Source organism: Caloenas nicobarica, chromosome 1, assembly GCF_036013445.1.
Source record: "Caloenas nicobarica isolate bCalNic1 chromosome 1, bCalNic1.hap1, whole genome shotgun sequence".
In the NCBI taxonomy this organism is placed as follows: Eukaryota; Metazoa; Chordata; class Aves; order Columbiformes; family Columbidae; genus Caloenas; species Caloenas nicobarica.
The window spans coordinates 138,879,180-138,904,051 of record NC_088245.1 but is presented as its reverse complement, the minus strand read 5'-3'; the positions used below and the strand labels follow the sequence as shown (position 1 = coordinate 138,904,051).

The following is a 24,872-nucleotide window of genomic DNA, read 5'->3' as shown; positions in this document are numbered from 1 at the left end:
ACAGCTGTGACTAGGAAGGACCTTATAGGAACAAGAAAGTGAGACCTGTAATCTCCTCTGGCTTCCTAATACACATCTGAAGTTCTGGGTATTAAAGTAATGTATGGTAGCATTAAGGAAGTTGTCTTCTATATGTATACCTAGCTGCCTGAGGGGGCACAAGGGAATTCAGGTTTTAGGGACACACTTTTAATGGAATCTGACTGTGTAAAAGTCTCGTTCTCCTCCCTTGCACGCTCTGCTTGGACTTAATCCTATCCAACCTACCTCCACAAGCCCTTCCTAACCTATTGTTCCACTCACCTTCTTTCAGATCCTGCCTTTGTCTGACTTCCCCAGCAGAGCTTGCATGCACAGAAAGATAGCTACTGAGTCTTGAAGTGAGCAAGATGAGGTATGGTTCCCTAAAAATTAGGGGGCTCGTCTTTTTCAGTGCCCACCTCCCATGGAAGCTGGTTTGGAAAGTAAATGGCTACATGTCTTTGCAAAGGAGTCCCCAAAACCCTGAGCAAAAAGACAAAGGCAGAATCCTGGGAGGCACAGAGAAAGGCTTGTACATTCTAGGGAATCAGATGTCCTGCAGGTATTGGTACTCCATTAATCTACTTAGTGTTTAACTGTTAATAAGGAACATCAGGAAGGATAACTAGCAACCGCAGTGCCTGCCCTGAGGTAGCACTCAGTGCTTACCTCTCAGGCGAGTGTTACGCTCTCAGGCGAGAGTGTTTAACAAATGGTTTAATGAAGGGCTAGTGAAGCAGAGAAGTACTTGTGGCCCAAACAATAATAATGCTGTGCATGAGCATACGGAATCTGCAGTGCAATCGGAAAGGCACTTTTGCTGGCTGCTGTAGAGATAATAAAGCAGTCAAGAATGTCAAAGTTCAGTTTCCAGGGGGAAATAATTATTTTACTCAAAAGTGGAGTGTCCCTTCCTTAATAAGGGACACTTAGAATCATGGGATCTCATCTCTGTCACTCCCTTCTGTGTGCTGATGTACTCTTTTTTTTCTGAAAGCCACCAACCCTCACTGGATCAATGAGGCCTGATCAATTGTTTTTCCCTCTGAATTATCCATATGGGGTTGTTAGCTGAGCTGCTGGCAGAAAATGAGAGACAGCTTTCTGCCTGTTTACTGTAAAGAAGGCAAAGCAAACTACAGGAGGGGACAGGCTGCAGGATATTTACTGTCAATACAGCCGGAGAGAGAGAGGAGATATAAGGAGAGGGGAGCAGAGGCTGCAGACTGCAACCCAAATGAATGATCTGAGTGTAAAAATACCCATGTGGTTTCAGACAGAAAGTGGGTGGATTGAAGACAACAAGCGATAGGCGAGAGTGTTTAACAAATGGTTTAATGAAGGGCTAGTGAAGCAGAGAAGTACTTGTGGCACAAACAATAATAATGCTGTGCATGAGCATACGGAATCTGCAGTGCAATCGGAAAGGCACTTCCAGATCTGCCCTGAGACAGAGCAGTATCTCAGATATTTTTGTGTGTGCCTGCGTGCAAGATCCAACATTTAAAAGTAATAAGATGATGAATAATGATTGAACTTAAACAATAATAATTGGAGCTAGTTTTCTGAAGCAGCTGGATGTCACCATTGTAACTCAGATCAGAATTTTTTTTTTTTTTAAATAGGCATACTTCCTTGCCTTGTCTCTCCTCTTCTTCATCCACAGAGGAATTAGGTGACCTGAGCTTTAACAGGGCAAGAAGGATCCAAGCAGCTCACTCTGAGTGTCCCTCTACTTCCAGAGGCAAGTGAATGAGTGAAGAGTGAATTCACACTTTGGAGAGCAGCACAGACCATCTTGCCATGAAACCATTTACAGATGAAGATGTAGAAATCTATATCCAGAGTAAGGTAAGGCTTTATCTGTCCAGATTTTCTGTCTCCCACACTAGGTGTTGATTCTGAAGGGTGCCAAACTTGACAGATAGTTGCTTGCCTGCTGTCTTCGTTTCTGAAACAAGATTGGGTGAAATTTCATGAGAACTGTATTTCTAATGAGATTTCTAGGTTTCTGTTGCAGAATGTCATCAGTGATCTCAGCTGGTAGCCTAATTTTTCAAAGTGTCTATCCTCCTCTTCTTCAGATGTCCTGAATTTTTCTCCTAATCTGGAATTCCAGATGTGAGACTAGCTGTAACTGCCAGCATTTAATCTAATGAAAGGTCCTTGCCTCTCTCCTTGTTCGGTGGCCTTGGCTTGACAGAGAAAAGACCAAAACCACACCAGGCATTGCCTCTCAGAAAGATGCATGTAGGAACTAGAGAGACAGATATTGTTAGAATTCACCCATTGGTCTGTCACCTCAGCTAAGATAGTTCTCTATATACCATGATTAAAGTAACATGCCTAATTAGCACATGCAGGATGGAACCACATTTTCTATTTTATGAGATATTCCAGCACTTTTTTTTTACCATTATGAAATGAAGTAAAACAGAGTAAAATTGTCAATGAAACAATATTGCTTAATAAAAGTAACTCTAAGTGAGCCATAACATTTTTTAAAGCTGACATGTTTCATCACAATACTTAGCTAGTTCCTGTTTTATAGTCTGCTTTCCCCAACAAAGTGCAAGACACTAAAGTGAAAAATCACTTCAACATGGAAAACTGTAAGGCTTTCTTTTCTGTAAAGGGTGAAATATTCTAGTACCATGAAGGGGCTGGTAAAAAAAGTTTGTTTTCTCCGTGGAAATGTTTTGGTGACAAGTAGATGTATTTATGTGAGAACTTTCATTTTCAGCCATGCAGTGTTGTGCACTGAAAAATCATTCCCTGAGAATCTGTTCAATGAGCTATAATCGTGTATACTTCTCTGAAGATTCATAAAGCAGAGCTACAAAGGAGGAAAGAGAGGGAAGCCACACAAGAAGATGCTCATATGACTGCCATAAGTACAAGGAACAGAAGCAGAATGTAGTTAAGTGAGGCTCAAGGTTGCCAATATTTTAGGTTCTACTGAAAGTCTGTTTTCTAGCAGCCTTCCATGGCTGGGTTCCTAGTTTCTGCCTGCTCCTGAGTCTCCTGTCCAAGTGAGGCTGCCGAACCGTCAGGCAGCCTCAGTTCTGCTTGTCAAATGCTGGCTGTTTTTGAAAACAGGTCAACCACCTGGTGCAATGATCTCTGTGGTACCAGAGATTTCTTCCTTAAGCACTCAGCAAAGGAAAAACTCAAGTGCATATGGAGTGCATGCGACTGGGTATATAAGAACAAACCCAAATATTCTTAATAATCCCCAGTAAATCCCAGGGCTGCTTCCTTCCTCCATAATAAAACCTTGATTGACCTTGTTGTTCTGGTGTTGTGCATTTGTTTTGGCATGATTTCTGGAGTTAAGACCTGCTAAAGGGAATGACACTCGGTGGTAGAAGTGGTCATCCAACAAAGAGCTTATTCTGTCTCTTTTCCCAACATGTCTGTGCTGGTGCTTAAGGCATCTTAAATAAATGTCTTGGCTCTTCAGAATCTGCATTCACTCACTCATGCTCTGTCTTCTGATTTTGTATGCCTTCCCTTCCATAGGAAAGTTATATCTTCCAATAGCATGATTGAGGAGTTAATTGTGGTTAGCAGCAGTTAGCATCAGCTGTCACATGCCCTTTGTTCTGTTATCCCTGCCCCAGTGATGAGAGGTACATGCAGAAAGAGGTGTTTAGTGATACCGCCCTTAATAGGCTTTTTGAGACTCTATACTCTCTTAAAGATTTCATGACAAGTGCTGTTGCCTAGCCAGCAAGTAATTAAGGCACAAATAAAAGAGGCCAGGCCAGGTTGGATGGATTCTCCCAGGATACTGGAGATGGCAGAAAGTGTTTCTAGCAGATGTCCTGAAGAGAGAACGTAGCACAAGCAATGCATACCGGGGCACTCTTAGACCTCTGTTTGAGCTGACCCGCAGTGATTGCATACTTTCAACTGGAAAAAATCTGGAGTTCATGCCTAAAAGCTCACACAGGTAGACAACTTTTTCTACCACTCATACCATTTGCATGTTTGAGAAAGCATTAGGTGTCTGAGCAAGTCAAGCATATTGGTCTGCTCTAGGGAGTTCTTCTTGGTGAGCATGGTGGAGAAAATAGCTATAGCTATGGAGCTATAGCTGTAAATGAAAACTCAGATGAAGAGGTGAAAACGAACATGGGCTAACTTTTTCCAGTATAAATGTTCTTAAAAAAAAAAAAAGTACCTGTAAGCTAGCTAAAACTGGTTTCAGAGAAGAAGGATGAATTGGAATGAGGAGAAGACAGAATTACTAGGAAAATCAAAGGATATTATATAAATGTAAGGAACTCTGTGGCGTTAACACAGCAAAGCATAAGGATGTCAAGGGTAGATGAGAGGCCGGTGAAGGAAATGTGATACTGTTGTCTGATGTGTCCACTTGATACTGTTGTCTGATGTCCACTTGCAAAAACTCTTCAGGCTTAGTTAAAATACCATTAACTTTTGTTGGCTGGGGAGGAAGATATTCAAACTCTGCTCATCTTCAACTTCAGTGTTAGTTAATTGCTCTTCAATGTTAATAGATCTTAGGCAAGCACTAATCCTTTTTAGTCCATTGTAGGGGTCTGTTGTGAAGAAGTGCAGATTCTTGGGGACATATTTCAACACACTTAAGTGTTTTATCTGACAGTTCAGTATTTGACATAAAGGTGTCCAAATGAATTCTTGATGAAGTCCTTGTCAGTGGTATTTTCTAAAAGGGTGAAAAGCGTTGCTTAGATGCTGAAGTAGATGCTAAGTAAGCAGAACACAGGAGGTTTAGAATAGAATCACAGAATGGTTTGGATTGGAAGGGACCCTTAAAGATCATCTAGTCTACCCTTGCTCCCCCTCCCCCATGGGCAGGGACATCTTTCACTAGATCGGGTTGCTCAAACTCCCATCCAGTCTGATTTTGAACACTTCCAGGGATGGGGCATTCACAATTTCCAACTTGTTGCAGTGTCTTACCACCCTCATTGTAAAAAAAATCCTTCCTTGTGCTTTTGCTTCTTTTGCTTTGGTCTTTGATAACAACAAGAGACTGTAGCAATTATGTTTGACTGTGGCGGTTCTGCTTGATCATTCACTTTAGCCAAGCTGTTAATGAACTAAACACTCTTATTTCATGCCTGCAAATAGCCCAACTGAGGTTTAGTTCTAGCTTTGAGTAGTTTTCATGTTCTGATCTAGTCCTTTCAAACCTCACATTTTTTTCTGAATTTTGTTCTTGTCTCCAAACAATGAGATTTAGCAGAATATGATGAGAAAAAATAAAAAGCAAGAAGAAATTAAAACAAGAATTTCAACCAAATGAGATAAAGTATTAGTATGCAAAAAAGCATAGTAAACAGTCTTCATATCTCGCCCTGCACAGGTAATTCTGGATTAATAAGTAATAAGGAATATTTTCATGAATGTCGTTAGCAGTAGCTACATCTCCTCACTTTAGTAAATGTGTAAGGATCTTTGGGAAATATTTAAATGTCCTTTACTAACATGGTTCCTCCATGTTCCTCCCATTGAATCATCTTGTTCAGATTTCAGCCACCCCCTTATGCTCTATTAATTTTTTGTCATATCTGAAGGTCCAGGTTCATCTATATTTTTCTGAGTTGTCCACGCATCATCTCAGTCCTTCCGAGACTCAGACCTTGTGTTGAAATAATTTTTAATACATAATTTTGCTCTACTGCTTGAATCAAAGGACTATCCGTCAAAGTCACACAAATACTCAGTTCCCAGTGGGACAACCTGTGGAAAGCTACCTTCTTACTATGTAGGAATGGATTTTCATCTGTACTTCTGATATGAAGACAGTATGGCTACTACTAACATATTTTATAGGCATCTAAATGCTAATGTACAGGGTATCTGTAATTCTTGAAGTCTTATCAGCTCTTTGAATGAAGCATATCCTGGTTCTGAGAATGGCCAGTATATGCAGGGAATAGCTGGGTATTCTGCATCAAAATGGATAAAGAACGAGACTTGTAGCTCGTTGGTAGCAAATTTATCCCTGAACTGAACTCCTTCCCTTCCATCCAATGATTTTGGCATGGAAATATCAATTGGATATATCGTTTTGGAAATATCAATTAGTGCTCAGCAGTCTTGAGTATTGGCCCTCTGCTGTTCACAAGCAAGAGCTCTGCTTCATAGTAAGTTGCTTGTAACATATAGGAAATGATAAGTTTTATTCCCAGGACAGGCACAAATGTTTCAGGATGCTTTAAGTCAATTGCCTGTTTTCCACTGGAGACAAAGACTGCAGTTACCTGTAAAATGAAGTGTCTTTCTTGGAACTGACAGGTGGAACAGCGACATGATCTGGTTTCCAAAGCAGTGGAGGAGGTGCAGAAAATCATCCAGCAACTGACTGCAGAAATCAGCTACAAGGCCACGCGATTCCAGGCTATCTCCAACTCCGGCATTCACAATGAGAATATTAAGGTAAGAACAAGAGCTCTAGTGTACTCTCTGGCAGCTTGTAGGCAGTCAGTAAGTCATTTCTCCAGTGTCTAACTGTCTGTATGGACAGGTACCTCAGCCAAAATGCCGCAAACGATGCATTGACACTTCACCGTGGAAGTTCTAGTGACTGACTGAGTTGTGGGGACTTACTCATGGACATCTTACAACTACAGGAGCATCAGAGAGGGCTGGGTAAATCAGAGCCTCTTTTTACAGCTGTTGCTTTTACGAAGAGAGTCTATTGCCAGAGCTGTCAATCTGCAAGCAGAAGCCAAAGCTCTTTGGAAGACAGAAAGAAAAACTTGTACAGCAGTAACATCAGAATAAAAAAAATTCCTTCATGAGCTATGACTCATATTTTTCACAGGTGGAAAACCTGTTAACTCACTAAAGAAAAGAAAAAAAATCAAAAATTCTTCTTTATGAACATTAGAAAGCTCCTTCAGAGAATTATGTTTTTTCTTAGTCACAGATTGGAACTTTTTTTACTGCGAAGAAATATGCTTATTGGTGAGAGAAATTAAATGCATCCCCTTTTTAGACCATCAAATACCAAAATAATAGTGTTCTATCCCAGCTGTGATAGGAGAAGACTTCATTTTCTGTGACTACTTAACACAAGAACTACTACTCTAAGGATATAAGAATCTATCACAGCAATGGCAGCTTCAGATCGAAATGATCTTTTTCATCTGAAGTAGTTTATAGACTCCAGCTATGTCAACCCGGATGCTAAAATGCAGCCAGTTACAGATCAAAACACACTAAGCATGTAAAAGCACAAGGGAACTTTTACAGCTGTCTGGGATTGAAAGGGGAGAACTCTGTTTCAAGCTACGGAAAGGACATGGAGTTGGAGGCAGAATATAATCATCCAGTCCGAAATGTGGCTATTGCTCTGAGGATAAAAGCATTTGGATTTATATTTTTTTCTTGAATTTCAAGCATCTCAAGGCGTGTAGCTTTGCCGGTAGGAATGACCGCAGTGATGTAAAAAGGTGCCAAATCCTGGCCCACATGTTCCTTAGTGCCATAGTCTGCTACCCACCTCTCATGCGGGAACAAACCTGCTTGGCTAATGAAGTCTGACAAGACCAGGGTCAGATTAAAATTGCTGTTCTGAAGAATAAAGCAGAACAAAACCAAGGCAATCTATTCTGAGCAGTAATTTGGTATTATGGTAGACCGATCTGAACGACATCTGCTTAAAAGGAATCCCCAAAATTTATTTTCTTTAAAAGTAGCAGATTGATTATTCATAATTAACTGAACCCAGTGCTATAAATCTGTGATAGTCGTACTAGAAGGGCCTGAGTAACTGTCCTGTAGTTATAGGGCAGCAAAGGCTGGGTTAGTAAGAAATTTTTTCTGGCTTGGGCTATTCTGTTTCCAAAGAATAGAATCTTTAATATTACTGCTGACGTAACTCAACATAGAGGAGACGTGTCTGGGGAAAGCCAATGTATTAAGTGTTCTGTGCTTCATTTTGCAACATCTTTTTTCCTATCAATTAGATTTATGGGAACTTTTCAGAACTTTCAGCTTCTGCTTAAAAGGACTTATTTTAACATGGTGAGGGGTCTAGATTTGTTTAGAAGCTACAAGCTTTCTTCTAAATATGCAGGGCTGGGTGGGGAATATAGAAGAAATGTCTTTAGATATTCAATGTTTTTTTGTAACCCAGGGGACAAAAAGCCAAAATCTTTAATAAAAATCTTGAAATAAAGTTCAGATGGACAAAATGGAATATCTTATATTTTTAGCTTTTAGGTGTTTGGTTTTTGTTATGGCCCACCATTTTTGCAGCTGTCAAATGTGCAAGGCTGATGCAAAAGCTGTGGAGGCTTCAGTAAGGTGTAATGAGGAGGTCAGCATCCAGACTAATTACTAGTACAGCACTGCCCAGCAGCATTGCCAAGTGTTTAACTGTGTAACTATGGGGAGGGAGGGGGGATTTTCCTTTAACAAATAGGCTCAAAGGAAGCTTGCAGCTTTGCTCTGTGGCTGAATGACCTGGCACATGCTTTCTCTCTGTTCTGTGTACTTCTTGCTTTCCTTTCTGCTTCTCTCAGGATCAGCCAGCTTTACTGGCCAAGTGGTCAGCTATGCTTCGGGGGAAGCGCCCGTTCCACCCATCCATCCAGGTACAAAGCCTTCTTGGTGCCTGCTGATCTGTGCTTCCTCCTCACCCACCCTCTTCTCCAGACAACTTCACCCATCTAACTAATCCCCTCCCATGTTTATTTTGTCCTCTCCGAGAGAGACTTACTTTTTGGCTCAAAGCCTAAATACTTTATTTCTAACCTAATGCTTCTACCTGCCTAGGATATCCTGGCCAGAATCACACAAATGAAGCTGTATTTAATTTGCCCAGCATACTGCAGGCAGGTTTTTAATACAGCACAATTGGCCATAAGTTACTCCAGAATCTAGTGCTGTTGCTTAAGCCTGTGACTTGCTGGGGCCTATGGTCTGCATATGGCATGTAAGGCCATGGTGTGACAGAACGTAGGTGTGGGACTGGGATTTGTTTAGGCCAAGAGGGACACCAGCTGCCCAGCTTTACAGTGCTATCCCAGCCTTGTGATTTCTGGTGTTTCCTGGTAAGCCCCAGGTGGAGGAACCTTGTGACTTCTGTTTGAAGGCACTTGTGTAACAACTGCGGCTCTTCCCTTTAAAATCTGGTTGGTGCCGGTGCACACAAGTCACCATCTTGGTACAGGAAGGAATGTTTTTTTTAATCTGCAAATGTGCTGAGACAGTGAGATGAGCAGTAACTGCATGTAATTTTTGTGTTATGTATGTTAATGTATAACTCCATTGTAATTTTTCCTTATGGAGCCTGGCACTTCATTCCCGAGCTGCTCACAGGATTTCTCAGCCCAAATAAACCTGATTTATGCAGGTCAGCTTCATCTGCAGTGTCATCCTCCCAGTATCCTCCTGCCTTTAGGTGGTTTATATTGGACCAAAGAAGGGCTTTCTGGTGTTTCCTTTGCTATTGCTGTTCTTCTTGCTGGCCATCTTTTGTATTTCAAATCTCTTGCCAGGGGGCAGAGAAGACCAGCTGCTCCCTGTGGGAGAGGGAGCTGGGAGGTGGACAACAGCATGGCAGTGCCTGTCCCATGGTCCCCGAGCGAGGCAAACCTAGAGAGGGCAGCTGGAGTCAGCTGAGAGCCTGGATCATCAGGCGACTCCGTACTGATAAGGCAGGTCTGAGGTCAAGCCAGGAGCACTCATCAGGGTCAGGATCAGGCCCAGTGACAGCAACCAGGGTCAGATGCAGTCTATGGCTTGCCAGGCAAGTCCGTAGTGGCTGGGTAGGTCTGAGGTCAGGTTGGGAAGGCAGTCTGCAGGTAGGACAATAAGGTCAATGGCCAGGCGCAGGCATAGCTGTCACACGGCTGCAGACTGTGCTCCTATGATGCAGCCCACTGCTGAACTGAAAATGGGGGTCCCTGGCCCATGGGCAGAAGGTGTGGGTAGAAGCCTCAGAAATGTTGCTTAGGGCCATCAAAGCCTGTTAGTGCCCTCAGGACCCTGGCATTTCTGCAGTGGTATTTTAAATCATCTGAAATACCAGGAAGACCACCAGAATGTTTTGCATTGTTACAGGAGAGTGACAAGGGCGTTTCATTCACCTCAAGGTAAACACCTTGCAGCAACTGTTGTCACTTCACATTCTGCTTGTGCAGCAGCTTCACCTTATTCATCCTAGTGTAAGTCAGGCTTGGTAGCAAGTGGAGTTGAAAAGCTTCTGAGTCAATATGGTAAAACACCGAAGAGTTGGAATGCCCTTTCTGAATACCCAGAGCCACGATCGCCAAATGCTTCCGAACTTGTCTGGCTATGCCATGGGCCAGTATGAGGTTTCATGGTATTTGTGTCACCTTATTTACTCTTTGCAAATACTGGTTCAGCACTGGTTTTGTTGGAAAATGGTCATTCCCACAGTGAGGCCAATTAATTGGCTTGCAAACAAGCCTATTTGAAGGTTGGTTGTCTATTGGTTATTGTTTCCATCCTTACACTGTTTCTGGCTTCTGCTCAGCAGAAGAGGCAGGTTCCTACAGTACAGCTGGCCAAGAACTGTGTTTATTTCTGAGAGTGCCACTGCCTGCATAGGTTCAGGCATGTCACTTACCTCACATGTGTCTCTTAAAGGACAGTCATGAAGAGCGGAACACTTGTAAAATGAAAGGGCCGTCCTTTTATTTTACTAATGTCTGTAGTTTACTTTGAAAGAAATCAGAAAAGTGCACTTTTTGGCATAGTTATTACTACTATTGAACTCTAGGCTTATCTTCAGTAACAATTCTGAGGTAATAACTTGCACTATTTTGTTTCCCTTTTCCGGATCTAAAAACATGCTCCCTGATGTTTTCCTGCTCCATGGAAGCTGCTAGTTATTACATCTCATGCAATTGCAGACTAGAAATAACAAAGAATGAGAGAGACCATGGCAGGCATGGTGCCAAATCAGTCAGTGAGCTTTTGTCTTCCATAGGCCACGGCTATCACATCAGACTCCTCCTAAGACAATTTCCTTTTAGTCTGTGTACCTCCAAAGTAACCTTCAGACAGGCATGGAACAGGTCTTGGCTGTAATCAATTGTTCCCATCACACCATAGCTTTTCCTTCCCTCTAAAGCCTCCAGTTTTACCTGTTACTTCCTTAACCCTCATCTCCTTACTCCTGGCTCGTGGATCTGCCCTTGTCTCCTCTCTGTCTCTCTCCTAGGTCTTAGCACCCAGCCAATTCCTCATCACGGTCCCTCTGCACGGCCTGAGCGGGTACAGGGAATGCCAGGTACGGCACTGGCGTTATTACACCGTACATGGAGCCAAGCTCCTCTCCTCCGTGCGGGACCCTGAAGAGCTGCATCAATGGCTAGAGGTGAAGCAGTTCTCAAAAAGCCTTCAGCAGTGGCATGAAAAGGATGTGAACATCGAAGGCGATCTGGTTCCAGCCAAAGTCCTTATCATTTTCCGGGAGCTGGTGGAGAAGTCGATCATCTCCTGTAACCTCTCCAGTGAGTTCAGTGTGGACAGGTATAATGGGAAGTGACTGTTTTCTGCAGCTGGTAGAGGGGAAACCATTACACACACAAGGTGTTTGATTGACATGATCAGAAATTAAAAAGCAACAAGGCCTTCCAAAATCAGGGAGGGCTTTAGCCTATTTTAGCGATGCATATAGGCCTGCATTGAGGATAGACTTACTTCTTGGCCTCTTCATACCCAAGATGTTGTTCCTTTCCTAGGAATTTGGGTAGAGTCTCCAGCAACATCACCCTCACATTCAGCCAAGATGCAACACAGATTTTCAGAACGTTTAGGAATTTCTTTGGGAAAAATCTTTTTTTCTACTGTAGCAGCCACGGTATATTAGTATCTAGATTAACAAGGAAGATATTATAGGAAAATTGGATACAGAGAAGGTGCATGAGTCAGAGGAGAAAGTGCTTAAAGATGTTTATAGGGCAGATAATGCTCTGGGGAAACCTTAGCTGCCCAGAGCTTTCCGGCGCAGAGTGGTGGGAACTAAGTAGAAGGACTTCTATTGAAGCAAAGTCTGTTGGACACATGCTCTTTTCCCCAGTGCCCAGGCTACTCCAGTTCAGTTTAGCAGAACTGGACTCACAAGGTTTGCTTTCAGTAGTGGTGCTGATCCCTCTGTGAGCAATCCAGAGTGCCTGTTTATTTCCTGTGGCTATGTATACTGGAAGTGCTCATCACTGACATAATACAATCAGTGGTGCATGCAACATGTCTTCATAGCTGCAACATCTGTAGCAAGATACTGCCTGAACAGTGATCCTCATGCTTAATTCTTGGTATCCTAGAAGCTAATTCTTGATATCCTTCAGCTATTAAACACTTGGCTTGGTCCAAGCTAAATAGTCTGTGTCCTTCTTTTCAGATTAAGATACTGTGACATGCTCAGATCCAGACTGGGGTGCCTCTTATAGCATGTTTCCAGGATGACTTTACTCATCAGCAGCCTGATATAGGTCTTCTGTATTCCAGCAAAATAGGAGCCATGTCTACTCATCTGATTGCACTCTGAATTTCAGTCACAGGAGAAAACATGTCATGCTCAGCTACATCTTTGCATTCTTCCAGGAAATATGGAAAGGTTGATGGGCATGAAGCTTCACCATTGAGGCTCACAGAAAAGACCAGATGGAGTGGGCTTGCATCTGAGGCTTTACTTATGTGAAAATCATTGTGCTGAAGTGAAAATCTGCCATTGTGTCTAATATCAGTGCATCAAGTTGTCGAGCCAGGAGAGGTACTCCCAAGGGACCCAGGGAGTGATGTTTGGGCTGATGATTCTGATGCCTTTTTGTAATGCCACATGGGAGGAGATGGACACAGAGGAGATGAGCTAAGGTGAAGTCAGGAGAAGTAATCACCATTTTTGTTTGTTTCTGTGAAACATGGTACAACTAAAGTTACAGAAAATTTTCCCTGATTTCATTGCTGCCTTGGTTTAAAATTCTTTGAGAACCAGCAAAACCAGTTTTTTGAAGTGTCTCGCTTTTCATTGGTAGAAAAATAGGTAGTATGATTACAATGCTTTTGGAAATACTGTGAATGTATTTACAGGCTGACACAGTGGTTGCTCTAATGATTTTCAGCTGCTAAAGATTCCCTCTGAGGGCTTGGGAGCAGTACAGTTCCTGTTTTGGTGCCAGGCTTGGCTCAGCAGGGAAGTAATATACAGATTTTACTGAGGGTTATAAAGTTCTGGTTGGGATTTGCAAGGTAATTGACCTCTCTGCTTCCTGGAGAAGATGCTAAATTACCGTTGGGAGCAGGCAGATATTTCCTCTGTGAAGGCAGAAGATGTTCATCACTGTTCCTTCAAGTCTGTTGTGTGGGCTCCTTGTGGAATTGCTCCTTAGCCCATGCCAGTCAAAATGGGGTGGGTTAACACGTAACTATTTAACCTGCTTATGGTAATCTGCTCTGTCATTTACTTCAGTAGGTTAGAGCATGAGCACGCAATTGGCTCAAATGGCAAAGTTGAAGGAACAGTGATCCTGCCAGAGTGACAGGGAAAGCTGGGGACAGAAACTTCATCCATGAACACAACCAACAGGAAACATCTCACTAAGTCTATTCATTGCACTTTGCATTCCTTTCTGCTCTCTTAGAGCACATTTTTTCCTGGAGATAAGCCATTCTTCTTTCGCTGAGGAAACTTCTTTTCTCCAAACCATCACAGAACTAACCCTTTTTGACGCTCACAGTCCCAGTGAGGCAAGCAGTTAGCCCTCTTGATATGACTGCTCTGCATAAGAGGCCATAAATTCTGGCATTATCTTCCACGCAAATGTATCTCCAGAAACAAAACTTACAGATACCTCACAAAACATTCTGAGTGACCAGCAAGGGTAAGTCATTTGGTTTGATTGCAGGTTCTCTGAAGGAATAAGGAGATCTTTAGACATGAAGTGTTCATCTGATCTCCTCTAACCTGCAGTGATCTCCTTGTTGTACTGTACCATTAGGAATGTTAAGTTGCACCAGCTGTCTATCTGTACTTCTGAGAAGACGACCCACAGAGGAAAACAAAAGGAAGGTAAATGAGTGTAAAACTGAGAACTTAGTTGTTCTTAATCTTTCTCCTGTTCTCATTCCCCAGGGTAGATTAAGATTATAATTCTTATCTTGTACTCTGCTTATGGCACTGAAGAGAAAGTGTTAAGACAGAACAGTAGAACTGCAAGGCCCTAGACAGCCTTTTGCTTGGTTTATGGAAAATGACCTTCTCCTCTTTATTGCCTTCTCTTGCTGTTCCTTCACAGGTAAAGTAATGGTGCTGGAGAGTTTCAGCTCAGTTGTCCGGGTGGCTGTGGACACGTCAGAATCCCAGGTTGAGGTGGAGCTGGTCCCTGCTGTGGAGATTCCAACTTGCTGGCCTGAGAAAGCCCGGTGGCCTCGTTGCCTTAAACGTTGGCCTTCCCAGGAAAAAGTGCAGTGCGTCAAGGTGAACAGTGTAAAAAGCACTATTAACTCTGTGCTGATATCTCACAGGTGTCTGACACTGGCTTTCCAACTGAAGGACTGCATGGCAGGCAACAGCGTGGTTGGAAGTTGTACTCTCTAGAGAAGTGATATTTCAAAGTATTCTGTCAGATTTTATTGGGATTCTTTTTCCCCTTTACAGTGGTGAATTCTGAGGAAGAGAAACTGAGTTAACTGTTTATTTTATGAGTCTCTCCCATCTCTGCCTGTGTAGCTCAGTGCTGATGTGCATCATTCTTGCAGTTCTGCTCTGCTTCATATGAGCCTTCTGCAAATGGGCTGCTGTCTTGCAGTTTTCCCTCTGGCCTAATCCCATCTTTCCGTACAAAGCTCGTGGCTGGATTCTGGCACTCCGTCTCAGCCCCAGCTGCCATGTTCCTGCAGGTCCAATTTTGCCTTCCAGTCCTGCTCCCCCCTCATGCACAACCTGCTGCTCCATGGCAAAGTGCCCACAGAGCTGTGTCTCTGCTTTAGTAGCACTGCTGGTGCTGCACCTGGTGGCTCTGGAGGTGGATGTCCTGGGAGTAATTGATGTCAGCACATGAGGAAACAAAACAAATTGCACAGTCATTTGACTAGGAATTAAGATGCGAGCATTACCCACGCATGCTGCCTCTGCTTAACCCTGTTTAGAATACACTTCGAGAGATGTCATGTGTCCTTTTTGTAACATTTCTCTGCATTTCTCAGGGAAGTTTGCCTCTGATCTGGTGTCATGCTTTTGTCCACAGTCGCTTGGTTTTGACCTCTTGGCCCGCTCTAATTACCACTGGCAGCTGAGCTTCTCCCGTGCTGAGCGTTTACTCATGGAAGGACTGGATGAAGATGGTGGTTGTCGCATGAGGTGCTTCAGGGTCATGAGGCAGATGAAGGAAGATGTCTGGTGTGCTGGAAATAAGCCTGTCATCACGGCTTATCACCTTCAGGTAGGCATCACCATGATACCAAGATATGGTCTCAGTATCTGTTGAAGGGGCTTCCATCCAGTAATGTCAGAATATCATGGTGTAAATCACTGTAGTGTCTATGTAGCTTCTAAGGTAACTGTTAAAACTGCAGTACCATTTCATTGCTTTACAGTGGCAAGAAGTTCAGTAAATATGTTCCAGACTTCAAGAAGAAATTTAATCCTGTAAAACATTATGATTGCAGCAACATAAATAATGTTAGAGTAGAGCCCTCTGCTTCCGCAGTAGTTACTGATCTTTTGGTGTCCAAAACCTGATGCAATAACAGGATTCCTCCTAAAGAAAAGGTTGCAACCATCAAATGTTATTATAGTCATGATCGAAGCCAAGATAGAGTCAAAAAAGAGTTGACACGGCTGGTTATAGCTTAGCAGAATGCAAGACTTCTCGGTCCCTGTAAGAACAACCTGGTGGAAAAATTGTCTTACGTAGGAGAAACTGGAAAACCATTTAGCCGTTAGTAACAATTTATTTCTCTGGCTGAAGGAGAAGAAAAATTTAAAAAACCAAAAAGCTCTTTAGAAGCTCTTCAGTTCTTTACTGTAACTCTACTTCAGGCTTTTACTGCAAGAGAGGATTGGTTTACCAGACAGAAGGAATGCTTTAATATTACTCATGTTGAAAAAAAAAAAAAAGAGAGAAACAATCAGTGGATAAACCAGCAGTTGAGCAGAGGCTTAGTGTTAGGTTTCTTCACATTATTGGGTTTCCTCTGTCAGAGGTATCCAACAATTATTAAACAAGACTCCACATGAAAAACCCCCTCTATGACAGAAAAAATCCTTCCCCGAGAAGTTACGAAAGCCTTAGAAGACCCAGTAAGCACACTCATTATGCTTACCTCCATAGGAATGAACTTCAAGATCAGGAAGTCCTAAAGACCTAGGTACATTTGGCAAGCCAACTCTATGCCTCCAGTAGACAGCTGGCTGTTAGGGATGATTCAGTAACTGCTGGGAACAGATCACCTGCTTGTCACCTGACTGGAAGATCAGCGCTGTTTTCCTTGCCTCCAGAAACTTCATTGCAACTGCTGCCCATGGATCTTGCTGAAGTAGTTTTAGTGTGACGAAAAATAACTGCTCTGCAAGTCTCCCAAGGAGTAGCTCTCACAGAGTTACAGCTTGAATTCCACACTACATCTTTTCTTCCCTGGAAACATTAAAAAAACCCTCTTTGTGGCTATTGCAGCTGTGAACAAAAAAATGTTCACATTTGAAAAGCTACCTGAGAATAAATTTGTCAGCAATACAACTATTGCAAGGCCTACTAGAGGAAAAAAACAAACTAGGCAATCCAAAAGAGTGTGACTTATTTTGATGAAATTCTACCTCTGAAGAAACAGAGGATTTGAAGGCTGTAGTTCAGCCACATTTCCCAGTGTCTGTGTGTCTCTTTTTGGGTCACTGAATCTGTAAAATAAAATTTGGATTCAGAGGACAGTAGGGAACTTGGCAGAATTATTGAACCCAGGATGAGTGACTTTGAACTTTAAAAACTTATTTCAGGTCAATCAGGCCAGTCTGTATGGCTTTTTTGGTACAGTAAGTATAAGTACCTCGAGAAAGTTCTTAGTCCTAAGAAAGTCTGAAAAATGCAACTTGGGTAGTGTAAAAATAATACTGTAAGAGCAATAGTCATATGCATTTTGTTATTCTAGTTATGGATTTTTGGAGTGTAAAATCACATGAAATAAACTCAGGAGAATAGAACATAGCATGTGCTCTAAGTATCATGTCAGAAAAAAAAGAGACTACGCTTGACCAGAAAGCATGCCTTGCACCTGCAATAGCTGCTTGGAATCTGTCTATTTGTGATGCAGATCTGTGCACATCTTTAGCACAAATACAGCTGAAGCCAACAAATAATTATGTTAATCTGATTATTCTTCTCTCCCTCCTTGCACCTACTGGCTTCTTCACTTGCATAATAGGCCATTTTCTACAGCCTAAAATACCTGGCATTTCTACAGGGGCTCTTGCTGGACAATGAAAAGTAGGCTAAGATTATTTTAGCAAGGCCATTCTCCTTGAGCTCCTGGCCCAGTCAATGGAGAGGGGCTCCTCTGGGGAGGGATCCTAACCAGGCACATCAGAGTTGCTCTGCCTGACCCCTCGATGAGCCTTTAGTTGTGATCCTTCCATTGCAGAAATGTTAACACAGGGAGAGAGCAGTGCGAGTCTCTCTGATTTCCAAGGCTGTCAACCATTTACCAGCACTAAAACTGCCTTAGTAAGCTGTGTGAGCCCTCGACAGAACCTCTAACACCTCTTCTCTCCCATCTGCTTCCTGCAGACAGTGCTATTCTGGACGTGTGAAAAATACCCACGCACCAAGGATTGGCGCTGCTTCCCCGAAGCCTTTCTGAGGCTGGTGCAGAAGCTGCACAAGTGTGTAAGCCAGCGCTTCCTCAAGCATTACTTTGTCAAGAACACCAACCTGCTCAAATATGCCAACACCAGTGACCTGGACCTGGTGGCCAGCAAGCTCGCGGTCTTCTTGGAGAACCCTGTCTTCTGCCTGGAGTAAGGCAGGAAAAGACCTCCTCACCCCAACCTTGAGCTGATCCCCCACCTCCTCTCCCCACCTGTGCTTGTTCTTCGTGTCCTTCCAGTAGACGTTGCAGCTGGCTTTGTAAGACACTTGGCACATGCAGCGTGAAAGAGAAGTGTCAAGCTGGCAGCAGTGGGCGGTGAAAACTGATGGGAGGTATCGCTTGATGCCCAGCTGATCTAATTTGCTTTCAGCAGTGACAGACTGCCTGGAAGCTACAGCCAGTGAAACCCAACTTTCTGTGCCAGAGCAGACAACTGCCTTGTTCTCTGTCTCTAGCCTTGTGGCACCTGAGCAGAAAGACAGAGCAAAGAAGTCTCGCTCTGCTGCCTGCTGGTTGTGTCACCTAGCATGTGTATTGTTGCTGCCTCCTCCTTTCTCAAAAGGACAGCAGGTTTAATTCCCTGCTTACCTCACAGCCCAGCTCTGCAGAAGAGCAGAGGAACATTTCTGAAGTGTACTGAAGCTGGAAGCTTTCTCAGAGGCACTTTGCCTCCATCTCCAATTAAATGGGATCTGCTCCAGTATGAAGATAACCATGCTGCTAGTGCTGAGTAGGCTCAAGGGAAGCAACAGGAGGAACAGTGGTTTTTGCCACCTCCTCATTTTTCTCTCCTCCACTTCCATTTTTCTTCCAGTTGCTTCAAATATGTTGTCTTCATGTTTGCCTTTGCCAGTTACATTAGTACCATACAACCAGGGGGCTTTGCCAGAGCAGATTTCACTCCTACCCCTGGCTTCATCCAGCAGGCTGGAGGAGGAGCAGGTCTTTCCCTAGTTGTTAGCACCCACGTAGTTTTGGGTGATGTACAGAAGGAGAATATTTTTCAAAGGCTGTTAGCTCCAGAACCCCCAGTGCTTTTAATATTATGGATGCTTAAAAATAAAATCAGTTTTAGTGTTTAAAAAAACCAGAGTTCTAGAATGAGTATAAAGAATGTTGGTTTTAATGTTGTTATTAAATCACTGAAACTAAACCAAAGTGGGCTTTTTTTTTTTTTTTTTTTTTTATAAACACCTGCGCGGGAAAGTGAAGAAGTATCTCCTTTGCCAAGGTAGGTGACAGAGAGAGGATTTGCAGATCATACGCCAGGGAGCTGCTGCAGCGGATGGCCTGCAAGATGACCATCCGTGGCACAGCATCTCCCCCTTGTGTCAAATTGTGGTCTAGCCATACATCTTTAGCACAGACTGTGGTTTCTGGTTTAGTTTTGTACGCAGGAGTACATTCACAAGTCCACGGGGCCCGATGGGATTCACCCCAGAGCACTGAAGGAACTGGCAGATGTGACATCAGTACTCCTCTTGATCATCTACCGAAGGTCTTGGGAGGCGGGAGTTCCCTGCTGGCTGGAAGCTGGCCGACATCATTCCAGTTTACAAAAAGGGTGTGAGGGAACACCCAGGGAACTATAGACCCGTTAGTCTAACCTCAGTTCCTGGAAAAATTGTGGAGAAGATTACACTGGGTACTATTGAAAGGCATTTAAAGAATAATGCAATCACCAGGCACAGTCAACATGTGTTCACAAAGGGAAAGTCCTGTTTAACTAATTTGATATTCTTCTATTAATATGATAAGGCCACCTGCCTAGTGGGTGAAGGGAAGGCAATGGATGTAGATTTTCACAGAATCACAGAATGTTAAGGATTGGAAGGGACCTCGAAAGATCATCTAGTCCAATCCCCCATTTTTCTGGATTTTAGTGAGGATTCTGATACTGTGCCTCACAGCATCCTTCCAACCATCCAGCTGTGGGATGAGCGGGTTCACGGTGCGCTGGGTGAAGAACTGGCTGAAGGGCAGAGCTCAAAGGGTTGTGGTGAATGGGCTTGCAATCTGGCTGGCAACCGGTCACCAATGAAGTTCCTCAGGGCTCAGTTCTAGGGCCAGTTCTGTTCAAGATATTTCTCAACAATCTGGATATTGAATGTACCATTAGCAAGTTTACTGATGATGCCAAACTGGGAGATTCTGTTGACTCTTTTGAGGGACAAGAGGCCTTGCATCTAGATAGTCTGAAGCACTAGGCAATGATTAATGAAATGAAATTTAACAAATCCAAGTGCTGGATCCTGCACCTAGGCTGGAGTAACACTGGGCACAAATATAAATTGGGAGAGGAATGGCAGGAGATCAGCCCTGCAGAAAGGGACTTTGGAGTCCTGGTTGACAGCAGCTCAATATGAGTCAGCAGTCTGTGCCCTGGCAGCGAGGAGGGCAAACCGCATCCCAGGGTGCATCGAACACAGCATGACCAGCCGGTCAAAAGAGGTGATTATCTCACTGTATTCAGCATTGGTGTGGCCTCACCTCAAGTGCTATGTGCAGTTCTGGGCTCGACCATTTAAGAAGGATGTGAAGATCCTTGGATGTGTCCAGAGGAGGGCAACAGAGCTGGTGAAAGGGCTGGAAGGGATGTCCTAGGAGGGGTGGCCAAGGACATTGGGCTGGTCTAGTTTGGAGAACAGGAGACTAAGCGGGGACCTCATTGCTCTCTACAGCTTCCTGAGGAGGGGACATACAGAGGAAGGTGCTGAGCTTTTTTCCCTGGGATCCAGTGACGGGACATGCGGGAACGGTTCAAAGCTGCATCAGTCAGGAGAGTTTTAGACTGGACATGAGGAAGCATTCCTTTACCAAGAAGAGTGGTCAAACACTGAAACAGGCTTCCTAGAGAGGTGATCAGTGCCTCAAGCCTGTCAGTGTTTAAGAAGCATTTGGACAATGCTCTTAATAACATGCTTTAACTTGGTCAGCCCTGAAATGGTCAGGCAGTTGGACTAGATGGTTGTAGTAGGTCCCTTCCAACTGAAACAGTCTCTTCTGTTCTATTTGCTTCCCTATCCTTCACCCAAGTATAAAAGGAGGCTTTCTTCTACAGTTAATTCTTTAGCAGAGAGGATATGAGTCAGGCAGGATCCCAACTTTATGGTCATTCTTGCACTGGTCTCCTGTATCAGATCCAACTGTGTGCAGACCTGACCCTGCCATGAAACCAGCACCCTCTTTGCTCAGGACCTGAGGATACCCACCAAGTCACCTTTCCACATGGGTAACCACGTCATGTGGAACTGTTTTGAACAGGTAACTTCTCTTGCTAAACCTTTGGGCTCACTTCTAAATGTGGCACGAGTGGCAGTTTCCTGATGACGCTCACGCTGTTAAAGCGTGGCTTTCCTCTTTCTGGCGAGCAGAGCTGTTTCAGAAAAGAGCAAAGAGGTGCCAGTCTGCTGAGCAGAGTCAGGCAGCTGAGACCGTGAAGTAATGTCTCCTGTTTCATCTTGGGTTTGTCTGGCAGTTGAAGCTTCTGAAGTTGGAGGAGGGCAAAAGCAGTTTGAAAAGACAGTGATAAACGTTCAGGGCTCTTAATCCCAAATTTGATATTCTAGGGCCCTGATGCATGATCCTTTTGGGATTTAGTTGTGGCTGTTGAAGAACTTACCTCCCTTTGTAGCTGGGGAGGAAAAGCGTTTTGGTGGTGATATCTTAGCTGCAGCTGTGTGTCGGAGTCCTCAGTTGCTGCTGTTTACAGCCTGCTAAGAGGTGAAATTGTGGGCAGGCACCGTGTGCTGCAGAGCCATGAGGTGGAAAGTGCTGCCGCTTTGCCAGGGCAGCAGCCTCTCGCAGCCAGGAATGAATCAGCAAAGTCACTAGGTAAGCACAGAATGACAGACTCCTGCTTTGAGCCAAATCTGATCAATTTTGTTTTCCCTCTTTTCTTGTTGATGCACAGGCAAATGCAACAGCTAGCATATGCTGCCACAGAAAATATCATCATGACTGTATAGAACTAAAGATCTGCCCTGGAAGGTACATTGCCACTGACCATAAAGGCACAGGAACCATTTCCAGCTTTTTCTTCAGAACAAGAATACATGACACAGCTGGCCACTAGCAAAGAGTGAGGGAAAAGGCTTTGAAGGAAGAACTTACTTGTTCATTGAAGTGGTGGAATACAAGAAATTATTCTTTCTTGGAGACAGGCAGGGGGCATACTACGTACTATTTTATATAATCTAGTGCAGGTCTGGTTGGGTGTGGGGGGTTTTTTTGTGAGGCAGGGGTTTTTTGTGGTGGTAGGAGAGTTGTGCAGGAAGTCTGATAAAAAAACCTTGCCAATTGTACTTATTGCATTTCTTATCGCAGTAAACTTTCTGCAAATAGCTTTTACTTACACATCCAGCGTGATTGCAAAATCATGCCCTTATCCCAAAGTTTTACTTCAAAAAAGGATATCATATTGTGTTTGGTTACAGAATAAGTTTCACATTTCATATTTTAGATTTTTCTCTAAAAAAAAAGTGAGCATCTTGGCAAATACAGACTTTCTTGAAGCATGTTAAATTTAATCTAAAGCTTTATCTTTGTTAAGAGCATCTGGAAGGAATGTCCACTTGTTCTCCCTCTCTTTTTAATTGCTTTCATGAATATTTGCTCTGTCAGGGAAGGAAAAATAATTCCTTACATTCATAATTTCTTTATGGTTCTCTGTGACTTCTTGCTTACCTCTCTATTGCTTTCTCTGCTCACATGAATTATTGTTGTTAAAACAAGAAGGGGCAAACAGTGGCCAAAAGGGAACTGTCTTGCATGCGTGTGAAGCACAGCACTCTGGAACAGCAGACATTCCCAAAACATTCACATAAGCAAAAGAGGGAGAAATTGAAATTCATCTTTGTGAAGATACATGGGGTGCATTGAGCCACCAAGGTGCCCTTGTGGCCAAGAAGGCCAATGGTATCCTGGGGTGCACTAAGAAGAGTGTGACCAGCATGTCAAGGGAGGTTTTCCTCCCGCTCTGCTCTGCCCTGGTGAGGCCGCATCTGGAGTACTGTGTCCAGTTCTGGGCTCCCCAGTTTAAGAAGGACAAGGAATTACTGGAGGGAGTCCAGCAGCGGGCTATGAAGATGATCGGGGCCTAGAGCATCTTTCTTATGAGGAGAGACTGAGTTGGGTCTGTTCAGCCTGAAGAAGAGAAGGCTGAGAGGGGATCTCATCAATGCTTATAAATATCTCAAGCGTGGATGTCAAGAGGATGGGACCAGACTCCTTCCAGTGGTGCCCAATGACAGGGTGAAGGGCAACAGGCACAGACTGAAGCACAGGAGGTTTCATCTGAATATGAGGAGAATCTTCTTTACTTTGAGGGTGCCCGAGCCCTGGAACAGGCTGCCCAGAGAGGTTGTGGAGTCTCCTTCTCTGCAGACATTCAAAACCCACCTGGACACATTCCTGTGCTATCTGTTCTGGTGAACCTGCTTTAGCAGGTGGGTGGGACTAGATGATCTCCAGAGATCCCTTCCAACCCTAACCATTCCATGATTCTGTGTTGACAGAAATCCTCTGTTCAGGAGACATGGAAACAGCAGCTCTGAGAGAATGACCACTGACTCACAGATGAGCTCTTGGCCACGTTGCCTTTGCGCAAGGTGACAGCGGTCAGACTGAGTGCTAACTGAGGCTGTTTTTCAAGGTACCCTCAGCTTGTTGCTAGCTGCTGGCTGTGTAGGAGAGGTGTGTGTGATCCTCACTGTCCTGGAGCCTTAGCTGGAACTAGGGATGCTTTCCTGAGATGGCTCATGCTGGGTGCTGAGCACCTCCTTACAGCTATGGGGCATTCTCAGCACTCAGCACAGACACCATTGCTCTATCTATCAGAAACTTCAACTTGAAATGTGTTCCTGTTACCATACAAACCCTACAATAATCTTGTTCTAGTACTTCTACAGCGTCTGCATTTAAGTCACTAGAGGGCAATGTCTCGCAAACATGCACACGGATCCAGGCTCTCACTTGCTCTTAAAATCAGCATTTATTAGTTAGTATTGAACTGAGACAAATGAACTCGATTGATTTAATGCTAAATTCTATTGCCAGAAGGAAAGAGACCACGGGAGAGCTTTCTAATAAATAGCAAGACTTGGGTAAAAAGTCTCTCAGCTCTTGGAACCACTCTAAGAGGTAGATTATGGATTTATTGCTTTCTGCAGCAAAAGATGGGCTTGCAGTAATTCCCAGCAGCCTTGTTTTGGGGAGAGCACCAACAAGCAAAGTGCAGGCAGAGTTCTGGGAAGGAGGGAACTTGCGGGAATAGCCATCACCCTGGTCCATTAGAGCATGTGTCCTGCCTCTCTCCATGGGATTGGGCCATGGGCTTGGTGAGAAGGCAATGTGACCATGACTCCCACATGTGCCTACCTCCCCAGCACCTCTGTTTCCCTCTTTTTCTCCTTCTCCTCACCAACCCCACTGCCCTGAGAGATTTTTCTCTGAATAGATTTTCTGGTTCCATGCCTTTGGCTCTGGTGGGAATGGTCATTTCTGAGCGAACATCATATCTTCTTTGTGTCACGGGACTCAGGCGTATACAGAGGCTATTACAGACCATCTACACTTATGCTCCATCTTTAGTTTGGAGTGATGCCCAGCACTGAAGTCAGATCACCTTGCAAACTACATTCTCAGTGGGAGCAGCCTGGCCCCTCTGACCAAAACTGGGTCAGGGACAGTGATAGATGAGATAACAGGCTAATTCTGCTGAATGTTTCTCTCCCTACCAATGCTAGGATTGGTGTTTTTAAAGAGAAATGTCATAGTGGTAGTAGTATTTCCCCTTAGGACTCTTATCTGAGGCCCTTACAATGTCACATGAGACACTTAAACACCACCGACGTTCAAAACATGCTGAGATCCCACTTGGCCTATCAGGCCAACATCTGCCACGTGTGCCTGCAGCTCCCTGGTATTGCCATAGGATGTGTGTGGTGCCCTTGATCTCTATGGGGTCTGAGTTCTCTGGCTGGAGGAAGATGTACAGTTTCAAAAGAAATTAA

At 43.8% G+C, this 24,872-nt stretch overlaps 1 protein-coding gene across 1 annotated transcript; it reads left to right on the top strand.

Moving 5' to 3' along the window:
• Positions 1-1,824: 1,824 nt before the first annotated feature.
• MAB21L3 (mab-21 like 3) lies at positions 1,825-18,011 on the top strand. Its single transcript, XM_065658426.1, has 6 exons — positions 1,825-1,872; positions 6,316-6,456; positions 11,219-11,510; positions 14,295-14,476; positions 15,246-15,440; positions 17,778-18,011. The coding sequence occupies exons 1-6, from the start codon at positions 1,825-1,827 to the stop codon at positions 18,009-18,011; spliced, it is 1,092 nt and encodes a 363-aa protein (XP_065514498.1).
• Positions 18,012-24,872: the final 6,861 nt, after the last annotated feature.

Bases quoted from the DNA above. Each gene is read 5' to 3' on its own strand.
- MAB21L3 (XM_065658426.1), top strand. From the start codon at position 1,825: ATGAAACCATTTACAGATGAAGATGTAGAAATCTATATCCAGAGTAAG. The intron at 14,477-15,245 runs GTGAACAGTGTA...TTTTGTCCACAG, and splicing joins AAAAAGTGCAGTGCGTCAAG to TCGCTTGGTTTTGACCTCTT. The intron at 15,441-17,777 runs GTAGGCATCACC...TGCTTCCTGCAG, and splicing joins TCACGGCTTATCACCTTCAG to ACAGTGCTATTCTGGACGTG.